This window comes from Ictalurus furcatus, chromosome 8, assembly GCF_023375685.1.
Source record: "Ictalurus furcatus strain D&B chromosome 8, Billie_1.0, whole genome shotgun sequence".
NCBI lineage: Eukaryota > Metazoa > Chordata > Actinopteri > Siluriformes > Ictaluridae > Ictalurus > Ictalurus furcatus.
The window spans coordinates 18,669,460-18,681,478 of NC_071262.1; the positions used below are offsets into that span (position 1 = coordinate 18,669,460).

Genomic DNA, 12,019 nt, shown 5'->3' on the forward strand with positions numbered 1-12,019 from the left:
AAGAGGTCACTGCCATTGAAGGGGTGTAGCATCCACATGAATGCCAGGACCCAAGGCAGAACATTGCCCAGAGCACCACCTCCACTGACTTGCCTTCTCTTCCTCAATTAAGCTGTATGATGAAGAAGAAAACGCTCCATTGTTCCATGGTCAGAGTTCTTTCACTCAAACCATGTCTTCATGGAGCTCGCTTTGTGCTCGCTTGTCATGCTAGAACATTTTTGGACCTCTAAGTTCCAGTGAAGTGAAATTGTTATTCTACAGCATACAAAGGCATTCTGTACAATTGTGTGCTTCAAACTTTGTGGCAAGAGTTTGGGGAAGAACCACATTTGAGTGTGATGATCAGGTGTCATCAAACTTTTGGCCATATAGTGTATATTACTCTACTATCAAACAGGACATCTTTCCAAGCCAACAGATGACAGTTACTGTGTGGTTACAGGAAATTAGGAGGAATTTTTATGAGGAGCTCCATTTTTGGAGCTCCATTTTTGCAGTCATCTCAGCTAAGTAGCTACTGTAACCAAGATATCAGTGGTACTTCCATAATTTATTCATAATTCCATATTTAGTGGTATCACAATAAGTGGACAACATTTCTTGATAGAGTCTTCAGTCAGATTATAAATTAGCATCAGGTTGCTAAGCTACTCGGGTCTTTTTTGTTTACAAACACTGACGGGGTGTATTGTACAGTACATTCTATACGTCACATTATTTGCATCTTTCACAGAGTGAACTGCAAACAAATCTTCTAACTATAATATAGTTTCAATTATTGAACTGTAATATTAAATTTCAGAATATAATTTAAACTCCAATAATATGTCCCATGTGGGAAGTACCAGTAAGCAACAATATGATCTACTGGGATTTATAACATGCAAAACAGTCACTTACCACATGGAGTACATTCCTGCATTCATATCTGACTTAAAAGCAATAAGAAGATAATTAATACCTTTTTTAAAAATATATTTATTCATTCCGTGTTTGAAATTAAATTAGAACCAAAGTTAATTGTATTGTTATTGGAAATGCTTCAATTGATCCATGCTTCCATTCAATAACGAGCGGCCTAGGTAGAGGGCATTTCTGAGATAAAGTGTCCTATATGGAAAGCAGTAAGCAGATGGCTGCCTTTCTTTATCATGGACAATTCAGACTGAGCAATTGAATGAACAGCTAGTGGAAAGCTAATTTCTATTTCTCAAAAAAAAAAAAAAAAAAAGACAGCTTATGCATAATGTCACTATTTCACCTGTCATCTCTCAAACTATTCCAGCCATAGGCTATTCACAAAGTCGAAACGAGAAGTTCAAAATCTGATTTAATGTAATTTAAACAATGCTTAATAAATGTGAACATGTGCTAATGTCACAATTTATCAAATTATGTAATAAATTAAAGGCTAAACCGACTCACTGCCATTTATAGTGAATCATTTAAAAGCTGAATTGATTCACTGTCCTTTATAATGAATTATTTAAAGGCTAAACTGAATCACTGCCATTTATAGCAATCAGCAAATGCCATTTCGCAGCATCACATTTGATTACATTATGGGTAACACACACAGACTCTTGGCCACAGAGAAGAAGACTTATGAGAACCGTATTCTAGTGTTCAGGATACTTAAAATGGGTGACGTTCTAACACCACCACTACACATGTGATCTACCATTTGAGATGAAGAGATGTACTCTCATGGTAGTTCTGTCCTCTCTGCTTCTGACCACAGGTCAAAGGTCACCTACAGGATTTTCCCAGGGTTCATGAGGTTTTTGGGATCCAGTGTGGCTTTGATGCCTTGCATCACCTCCATGGTCCGAGGGCAGAGTTCCTCCCGCAGCAGAGCCCTTTTCCCCAAACCCACGCCGTGTTCTCCTGTACACGTCCCGCCAACTAACAGAGCCATCCTATAAACACACATGGGAAGATTGGGGGAAGCAGCACTAATTATTATCCATGTTCATCAGAATAAAAGTGATCCAGTTAAATCCAAAAGTCCACAGTATTTTTATATACATTTTATTCAGCTGGTCTTTATTCTTTAAGAAACCATTTAAGGCTGTAAGAGAAGTCTTTACTTACCCTGTTTACACAACATATTCCTATTGACCTTATCCCAGGTTTTTCGCAGTGCGTTAAACAGTCCATTTTTCACTGTGGTTTTTTTGTGTTTCACACCCAGGCGTTAAATGCAGCAACGCACTGAATGAAAGTGTGAATTCACTCCCTGACAGTAGATGACGCTTATTGAAACAGAAATACACAAGGTGGCGCTGCACAACTTTCTGTTTCTGACACCCGCTTATCACTGAGACGAAGAAGTCGTCAGTATTTACACCTTTAAACTGTTCACACACTTTTTACAAATTCGCTAAAGCACGTATGCACTTTTGTGAAATGTAAGGTCTTTGGTGATTTGGCCACTGCAACAAATACTTCTTTAAAGCTAAATCCTTAAAATTCTCATTTTAAACAACATACTCTTTTTAAATAAGTAATGATTTGAATTCATAAATCACAGCAATAGCATTAACATAGTTATGGGAAGACCCAGATTATTTTATTTTTGTAATAAAAATATTTTGGGAGGGGGGCAACTATTGTTGTGCCCAAAAATATTAATGTTCCTGTAAATTGCTGAAGTGTTCACTATGAATAGTCTTTTTTTATGGTCAATATGATAATACACCGACTCAATAATGGGGCACTTAGCTATTTTAATCAGCGGATTATCATTTGCAGGGAAGAGATAAAGAAACAAACGATGCTCTTTAGTGTAAAAAAACAACACTGAAAGAATTAAATGGATCATTTACAATATTTTCTTGCATTTCAGTGTCATCAAAAAATAGCCACAACATAATAAATACACTTATGGTATTTAGTGTGTAATTTTGAATCTGGTGTTTTCAAATGAAACCTTGTTTATGTGTGTAGGCAGAAGGATTTATTAGCATTGAGCATTTAATTTCAGGTAAGTCACTTGTGCACTCCCTCAGTAAAATGGTGGGTGCTTGAATCTTCTTCGCCTTTTTTTTAGGCTTCTTCTTCGGTAAGACAGTTTTGTACTTGAGCACCATCAAGACACACTTTTATGTAATTTCAGCGGCTCCAGGCGCGTGAACAAAAGCGTGAATCTCAATAAAAAACTAACCCCTCGACGGTAAAAAAAAAGGGATGCTTTGATGCCACGCATTGTACTCCTGGGTGTGAACACTCTCACTGACAGCCATTGGGGAGTTAAACGGACCGTTTTTCACGCTGTGAAAATCGTCCCGGTGTGAACAGGGCTTAGGGCAAGCCATAAAATAAGTGTTAAAAATATTTGCTAATTTTATTTTCATTAAATGAAATTTTGAAATTAAAACTGTTTCCACAATAGCTTTTTCCCCCATTTCAACCAACATTTTATGTGCTAAAGTTATACGGAAAAAGGTTTCGCCTGTATTTGATATTTGTAAGTAGTTACCATTAATTGTTGTTTCTTAATTGGAAAACATTTCAAAACATTTTTGCCTAAAATCCTTCAGATGGAAATAGGCTTTATTTCCTCGGGTTAGTGGTAAATGAAATACTGTGGTATTGAGAAACTATAATTTGACCATTTTTTAAAAAGACTTTTGGAGTCAGCTATATGCATAAAGATTCACGTGGAAGCTGACAGAGAGAGTGAGAGAGAGAGAAACAGAAAGAGAGAGATGTTCAGACCTGGCCAGTCTATCTGTGAACTCGTGAACTCTCTGCACTTCATCAGGGTCATCAGGGTTTAACACCATGAAGCAGTGGAAGTTCCCATCTCCCACATGACCTGCAATCGGACCTGACACAGAAACATCACACACACACACATTTCTAATACGCCCCACACAAATGTATTTTAATAAAACGTGTAATTGTTGAGATGTGAAGTTCATTTTTTAGGCGAAGTTTGTTTAACATACAGCCCCCTCCGAAAGTATTGGAACGGCGAGTTCAGGGGTTTTTTTTCTATACACTGAAGACATTTTGGTTTGAGATCAAAAGATGAATCTGAGACAATAGATCAGACTTCCTGCTTTCATTTTCTGATATTTACATCTAGATGTGTTAAACAACTTGTAATACGGTAGTCTACCATTTGTTTGAACCCACACATTTTTCAAGTCATCAAAAATATTGGAACATGTGACTGCTGTGGTTTTTTGTTGCTCAGGTGTGCCTTTTTAGATTGATTGTTTAAACAATTAGCACTGAATGTCTACTCTTGGTTTGAGCCCTGGGTTTCACCTGTGAAGACTAAATTTGTTATTTAAAAGGATAAACCAACATGAAGATCAGTGAGCTGTCTATGGGGAAAAAGCAAGCCATTTTGAAGCTGAGAAAAGAGGGAAAAGCTATCAGAGCCACTGCATGAACATAGCCAATATAACAATGGGCATAGCCAATATAACAATTTGGAAAGTCCTGAAAAGAAAGAAACCAATGCTGTACTAACAACCCGACACTGAACAGGTCGGCCAAAAAAAAAACAACAGCAGTAGATGACAGACATTGTGAAAGCTGTGAAGATAAAGCCAAAAACAAGTGACATCACCAACAACCTCCATAGGGCAGGGATGAAGGTATCACAGTCACATAGAAACATAGAGGCCATAAATTTAAGGCTCATTCAAACAAGATTCAAACCACTCATAAGCAATAAGAATGGGAAGACCAGATCGCACAGAAATACAGAGATGAGCCACAAAAGTTCTGGAACCAAGATTAATTTCTGCCAAAGTGTGGAGAACGAACAGATCTGTTCATGATCCAAAACATCAGTCAAGCATGACTTGGGCTTGCATGGCTGTTTCTGAAACAGGCTCAATAATCTTCATTGATGATGTAACTCATGATCAAGAATGAATTCAGAAGTAAATAGAAACAAACTGTCTGCCAATTTACAGAGAAATGCATCCAATCTAATTGGGAGGAACTTCATCATGCAGCATGACAACGACCCAAAACACACTTCCAACACAACAAAGGACTTCATCATGGCGAAAGTGGTAGGTTTTAGTCTGGCCAAATCGATCACCAGACCTTAACGCAATTGAGCAGCATTTCACCTCCTGAAGAGGAGACTGAAGGGAGAAACCCCTGAAACAAGCAACAACTGAAAGAAGCAGCAGTAGAAGCCTGGAAACGCATCACAAAAGAAGAATTCAACAGTTATATGATGTCAGTGGGTCTCCGGCTTGATGCACTTATTGGAAATAAGGTATAAGCAACCAAATATTAAGTGTTATTTACTTTAAGACTGTCTGTTCATATACTTTTGCTCACCTAACAATTGGTTGGTCTGCCATCAAAGGTGCCATGTTCTAAGTTGTTTAACACGTCTGGATGTAAATATCAGGAAATGAAAGCTGAAATTCTGATCTATTGTCTCATATTCATGTTTTAATTTCAAACCCAAATGTCTTCAGTGTATAGCAAAAGCAACAGAATTGGCCTTGTTCCAATATTTTTGGAGGGGACATTAGTAAGGGGTTTTCGAAGGGGTTGTGAAAGACAGAGGTAAAGCTCTAACTTGTAAGCTGTAAACATCTTTAAGCTGTTTTCCAAAACAACTAAAGTCTTCAGGACAGAGGACTTTACAGTTTCTTAGTGAAATGATAGCAAGATTGCACTCTATATACTGTAAATGAACACATTCAGCTAAAGAGAGCACAGTGATGCTATGTGACCTAGAGAAATGTTACAGAAAGTGTAGCTAACTTTACACTTTATTTCAGCACACTATTTAATCTTAATGTCACATTCGTAGCTTGCATTTGGAACTTAGTGAATGTGTGTATACCTATAAGATTGCTTCTGATCAGGTCGTCTTTGGTTTCTACTATGACCTGAGGCAGACGGGAGATTGGCACACACACGTCGGTGGAGTATGCCTGCACAGCAAATGAGAGAAACAGAGAAGGGAGTAATCCGTCACACAGTCAGGCGTATACACTGGTCTGTTTTGGGTTTGAGCCATCATGAGCTACATTTCCATCCGTACCCATTTTAATTAATTTTTTTAAAGTCTTCAAATGAAGATGAATGATGAAACGAACTGCAGCCAAACACACGCGGTGATGGAGAGACTGGAACACACTTACTGCAGCATCGGTTATTTTCTTTTATTACCTTTTATTGTGTTTCCCTTTACTCCATACAGCATTTTTTAATTTGTAAAAAGGAAAGTTTTTTGAAAAAAGAAAAATGTTCCCACAAGATCAAAACTGACCCATACTATTCCTATCCTTGTGGGGACATTTGGTCCCAGCCTAGATATAAAAACATGCTCATATACAAACACAAATCTGACCAGTCGCATTCATTGAGTGGAGACACAATGAGAAAGAGAGAGACAGAACAATATAGAGATATAGAAAGAACAAAATGGTATTTTTCTTGTTTTTTGGCACAGCAGTTGTGTGTGTGTGTGTGTGTGTGTGTGTGTGTGTTCTCACCTTGCAGCCCGGCCGCAGTGCTAGTGCGGCATACCAGGCATCATGTCGAGCTTTCCATAGTCGTGAGCGTGTCTCCTCATCCTCAGCCCAGGCGAAGTCCGAGCCACCATTCTCCCGTGTGATCTCCTCTGGAGACACACACACACAATTTTATTATTACAAAATTATTATTATTACTAAATTATACACTACATGACCAGTAGTATGTGGACACTTGTCCATCACACCCATATGTGGGCCTTCCCTAAACTGTTGCCACGAAGTTGTTGGTTCTTCCTTACACTGTTGCACACAATTGTTTATGATGACTTTGTATGCTTAATCTTTACAATTTCCTTTCACTGGAACTAAAGGCACATTCTTACCAAGAACGATAACTATAAAGATAACCATAACAATAACTATATTAGTGTCCACACCAACACACGATATATGCAGTTATGTTGTCTGCTGCTTTAAATACTCACGATCAGGTGTCCGCAAACTTTTGGCCATATTGTTTAAATGTCAAGGTGCTAAAACGATCAACAAACATGTAGAACTCGATGCCAACAACCTCCCCACGAGTATAGTCCTTCTTGCTACTTATTAGTATGCCTGAAATACCTTTAAATTAAAAAGTAATAATTAATATTTAATAACAAGTTTTCCTGAATAAAAATGTCTCAGTTTTAAAAGATTTACATCTTAAAATGCACAAAGGGAATATAGCAAAGTGAGCTGCATTTATCAAGCCAGTTTGCTAAGTACAATTTTATCGACTCAAACTGGGCTCTGTTTCAGCTTTGCTAACCATCTGGATATTAGAACTGGAAACTGAAAAATCTGCATTTGAGATCTTTGTGTGTTGATCCATAATAGTGGATAATTTTGGGATTATGATATAGTGAATTAAAGCTGAAATAAATCTGTATGTTACTGATAGATTTAAAATTACCCCTGAAGTGAGCAAAGTAGATCCCCTAACTGGCATCTAGAAATGTATGGTAACATGAAAAGTTTATTGTATGGAGTTGTGAAAAACTGATATTGAGTAACTAGCCTAGGTGTATGTAAACTGTTAGCCTTAACTGTATATGAAATATTACAGTTTCTTCAGGGACGTGTCATGGCCCTCTTTCAAGTCCAAGTATACTGCAAAAATTTTGTTTTTCTGGATTTTTTCACACACACACACACACACACACACACACACACACACACACACACACGTACACACCTGTGATAGACACCTGCTCCTCCAGACTCCTGGAGCTGCCATGGAACTCGAGGAAGAGCGTCGGCAGGATCGGGTAGGACAGAGAGTTGAAGCGGTTACAGGCACCGATCATCACATCGTCCAGGAATTCTGTAATATGGCACTGTGCCTTTTAAAATTGACCAACACTTTTATAGACAAAAATTGTAACCATATCCTAGTAAAATGTGACACTGAAAACTATTATTCTGGATGTGCAGATGGTGCAGTGTGGACTCGCTGTGCCCTTTAATGTTCACCCACCGATGCGAGCGATGGGCACTCCGGCCTGCAGCACCTGCACTGTGCTGTCCACGGCTGTCTGAACTGAGGGGAAGGAGCAGACGGCCGACGCCATGCCCTCTGGAATGCCATACAACCGGAGTGTGGCCTTGGTCAGGATCCCCAACGTCCCCTCAGAGCCCACAAACAGGTTCGTCAAGTTGTAGCCTGCTGCTCTCTTTCTACAAACAAGTCATTACAGTGAGACTGAGGATAAATGAAGGATAGAATTCTTTATTTTTCACTTGACAGGGTTTGTTTTGTAGCATTTGAACTTTATTGCTTATTATTAATATCATTAGTAAGGTTGAGATGCAGGGTGTGTGTTATACCTTGGTCGTCGCCCTTTGCCTGCTGTGTGTATGATTGTCCCGTCCGCCAGCACCACCTCCAGATTGAGGACGTTATCGCGCATGGTACCGTAGCGCACAGCGTTAGTGCCTGATGCACTGGTGGCAGCCATGCCGCAAAGAGAGGCATCAGCACCAGGGTCTATTGACACACACAAACACACACACCTACTGTAATACACTAAAGGCTCACCTGCACTGATTGACATCCAGCTCAGTCAGGGAACTACACATCCTGCACTGAACCACTCATGATGAAGCTCTGTCTATAAACTCAGTTAGTATTATTATAGTGAGTCTCACCCACGGGGAACCAGAGGCCTGTGTCACGCAGGTAGGAGTTGAGTACTTTACGAGTGACACCGGGCTCCACGGTCACATCAAAGTCCTCCGGGTGCAAATCCAGCACCTGGTCCATCTTCCTGAGACTGAAACACACACCACCCTGCAACACACAATGTTTCAGACAAAAAATTAAATAATTAAAAATGTAATAGAAGCTTAAGTGATGTTTCTTGGCCAAAAATCATATATAGTAAACTTAATCTGGACTACTCTGTACTCTTTTAGAAACACAAACAATATTTTAGCATGTAGCTGAACACTGTAATGTTATGGGGGAGTTGGGGGGTGTACGCAAGAGACTCTCACACTCACCTTCACAGCACCCACTCCTCCTTCCAGACCCGTTCCTGTGCCAAAGGGGATGATGGGTAATCGGTGATGGTGACAGATTTTGGCTAGAGCACTGACCTCCTCCACACACCGGGGGAACACAACAACATCTGGGGGGCGACATCTGACAAATCAGAATGAAATACTGTTATACATGGTGGATACAAGGTAGAAATAACAAAAATGACCCACAATAAACAAGGTAGAAATAATAATAAAAAAATTACCCACACCAAACAAGAACCAAATTTAACTGACAGTAAAAGATGAATGTGGGGAAAGTTAAAATATCCATGCCAAAGGATAAACAAGGAGAAAGTAACTGTGTGTAAAAGCTTGTGTAAATTATCTGATGTTTAATTACAATTAAATTACTTTATCATAATGATTTTTTTCAATCTCCTTTCTTGTCATTTCTATCCTTATACATAACCATATTATATGTTAATAGTAGTTTCACGGTATGAATCATAAATGATTAACAATGATACATCTTAGACATGTCTTATGCTTAATCAAAATATGCCATGCTTTTAAATCATCTCTGAATTTACTAAATGAAATTACTGTTTATCACTCGATTATAAAATCAGTTGCATTTTGATAAACTAAATTTCTCTACCTGCATTTTTACCAAATCCATTTTTATCAGTTTTATTTTTGTTACATAAACCCCTCACTAACGTTGTGTATGTTTAATATTAGCTGTATAACCAAAGATTAGCGCATGCCTATAGTGGACTATAATTAATGCACTTGTCTTTGGTTTGCATTCATTTATCCAGGTCATTCTGAATGTCTAATTGGAGTAAATCAAGGCAACAAAGTGTGTTATAAAACTGTATAAAATGTCTTTAAAATTATCCAGTCACCATGGCTTACAAATGGAAGCCATAAATGTTGCCAATTTGTTCTAGACACAATATCACTCAACAGGATCTTTATCTATTGTGGAATGAGCTTCAGTCATAGCATGAACTTCGTGTGTCTCACCTGTGCACCGACTCATCTCTCCCATGCTGTTCTCGCACTGCTAAACCCATAGACACACCATCATCACCGCTGACTGAGCGGAAAGCTGCTACGGCCTGTTCGAGAGCTCCACTCTACAGGCAGGAGAACAAAAAACATCAATGAATGGGGCCAGCTGTGGTCCTGTATATTCAGAGTGTAGCAGGGTGTTTCTCAGAGTACGTTCTCATTTGTTTCTGTACTCTCATGATGTTGTTTTCCAATACCAAAAAATACAAGCAATAAAAACGATTAAAAGCACAATGCTTATAAAGTAAATTTCACATATAAGTGCACTTTCACTGACTGTGAAATTTAATCTGCTGTGCCTGATAAACTCAGTGTCTCTGAGCACTCTGTACTTAGAAAGGGCTGGCTCCAAAATAATATCTACTCAGTGGTGATCCAAGGTGGAACAATGGAGCACCAGGGTCACCGGTTTGATTCTGAGCTTGAGGTACTGTATGTGCATGTAGTTTTGCATGTTCTCCCTGTCTGTGTAGTTTTTTGCAGGTTCTCAGGTTTCCTCCCACCTCCCAAAAACATGCATGAAGGTGGACTGACTACACTAAACTGCCCCAAGATGTAAATGTGTGCAGGGGAGTTAAAAAAAAAAAAGAAGGTCAGGTCTTTTGTGTGGTGTTTGTGATGTAGTTGGGCTGCAAACCTGTCAACCCTGATTAATGGTATTATTTTGAACACAGCTGAACAAAACTACATCTAAAACTGCTCAAAACGACATGAAAGACTGTATGCTGGATGATGATGACACCACTACTACTACTACTACTACTACTAATAATAATAATAATAATAATAATAATAATAATAATAATGTCGTCCTCCATTGGTATTTCTTAGTAAGTTATTACGTATCCGAAACGACATGGCGCACACACACTCACTCATACACACTCACTCACACTTGCTCTCTCTCACACACGCACACACGCACACACAGAGACAGAGTAGCAGCTCTTACTTGAGCAGAATAATGTTTTCTCCATGCTCTGTGACAGGACACTAGCCGGTCAGGACGAAGCTGCAGTCCCAGCCTCAGTAACCCGGAGCTCATGCCTTTAAATGGCCGCTCTGCAACTAAATAAATAATTACAAATAAAAATCCTTGAAGTGTCGAGGGGGAAAGCCTGTGTCCTAAATTGTATTCTACTCCCTACCCTAGTGGTTAACTACATACTGTGTGATATAAAGGGTTTCTACACGTTATATAGTGCACTTTTGAGACATTTGAGATTCAGCCAATAAACTTTTACTTCCGGGATCAGCGTCATGACGGTAACTGGAACTATATACAAATATATTTACTGCACTGTATGTAGGCTATATGTGATGTAAGCATACTTGGTAAATCTCTAAAAGGAGATTTCTAATGTGGATTTTATTTTACATAAGGTGCATTTGGGTTCATGGAACTGTGCAAATGCACTAATCAATGTAATTTCCCCAGAATTACAGTGGGTCTATATTAATTAGATCTAAGTCGGGGTTGTTGTTTTTTTTATTCGTAAAGCATTGTGAATTAAATGCAATTCTGATACAAAAACAAAACAATGGGTTTGATAAATTTTATTTAAAATGCAGAATAAAAAAAAAAACAAAAATCTGCTTAAAATAAAAAGCTTAAAGCTAAGGAGCTCGCGCATGCGCAGTTGTTTTCCATATGAATATATAGTTTATTCCAGATGTTCTTTAAATGTAAAAGTTAGCCTTTAACGTTATAATTATGAATTTAACTTTATACTTGCTAATGGAATTCACCACAGGCCCACAACGCATCAGTTAAGAGGAGGAGCAATGTAAAGTATGTGGATGTGCTCTTTTTGCACTCTCTGTCCTGCTGCTCCACAAGGGGGAGATGTTACATCACATCTGTATAATACAGAAGCCACTGGGAAACACCCATAATGTTTATGTAACTAGACTGGAGAGCTTACATTTTCATTACTTGATTC

General features: G+C 38.6%; 1 protein-coding gene across 1 annotated transcript; it reads right to left on the bottom strand.

Moving 5' to 3' along the window:
* Positions 1–598: 598 nt before the first annotated feature.
* ldhd (lactate dehydrogenase D) lies at positions 599–11,467 on the bottom strand. Its single transcript, XM_053631702.1, has 11 exons — positions 11,029–11,467; positions 10,029–10,141; positions 9,018–9,159; positions 8,664–8,805; positions 8,343–8,502; positions 7,993–8,192; positions 7,711–7,839; positions 6,492–6,619; positions 5,837–5,927; positions 3,724–3,835; positions 599–1,922 (listed from the first exon to the last, which is right to left on the bottom strand). The coding sequence occupies exons 1-11, from the start codon at positions 11,119–11,121 to the stop codon at positions 1,757–1,759; spliced, it is 1,476 nt and encodes a 491-aa protein (XP_053487677.1). The 5' UTR covers positions 11,122–11,467; the 3' UTR covers positions 599–1,756.
* Positions 11,468–12,019: the final 552 nt, after the last annotated feature.

Bases quoted from the DNA above. Each gene is read 5' to 3' on its own strand.
- ldhd (XM_053631702.1), bottom strand. From the start codon at position 11,121: ATGAGCTCCGGGTTACTGAGGCTGGGACTGCAGCTTCGTCCTGACCGG. The intron at 9,160-10,028 runs GTGAGACACACG...CTGATTTGTCAG, and splicing joins AGAGATGAGTCGGTGCACAG to ATGTCGCCCCCCAGATGTTG. The intron at 7,840-7,992 runs GTGGGTGAACAT...GCCATATTACAG, and splicing joins AGTGCCCATCGCTCGCATCG to AATTCCTGGACGATGTGATG.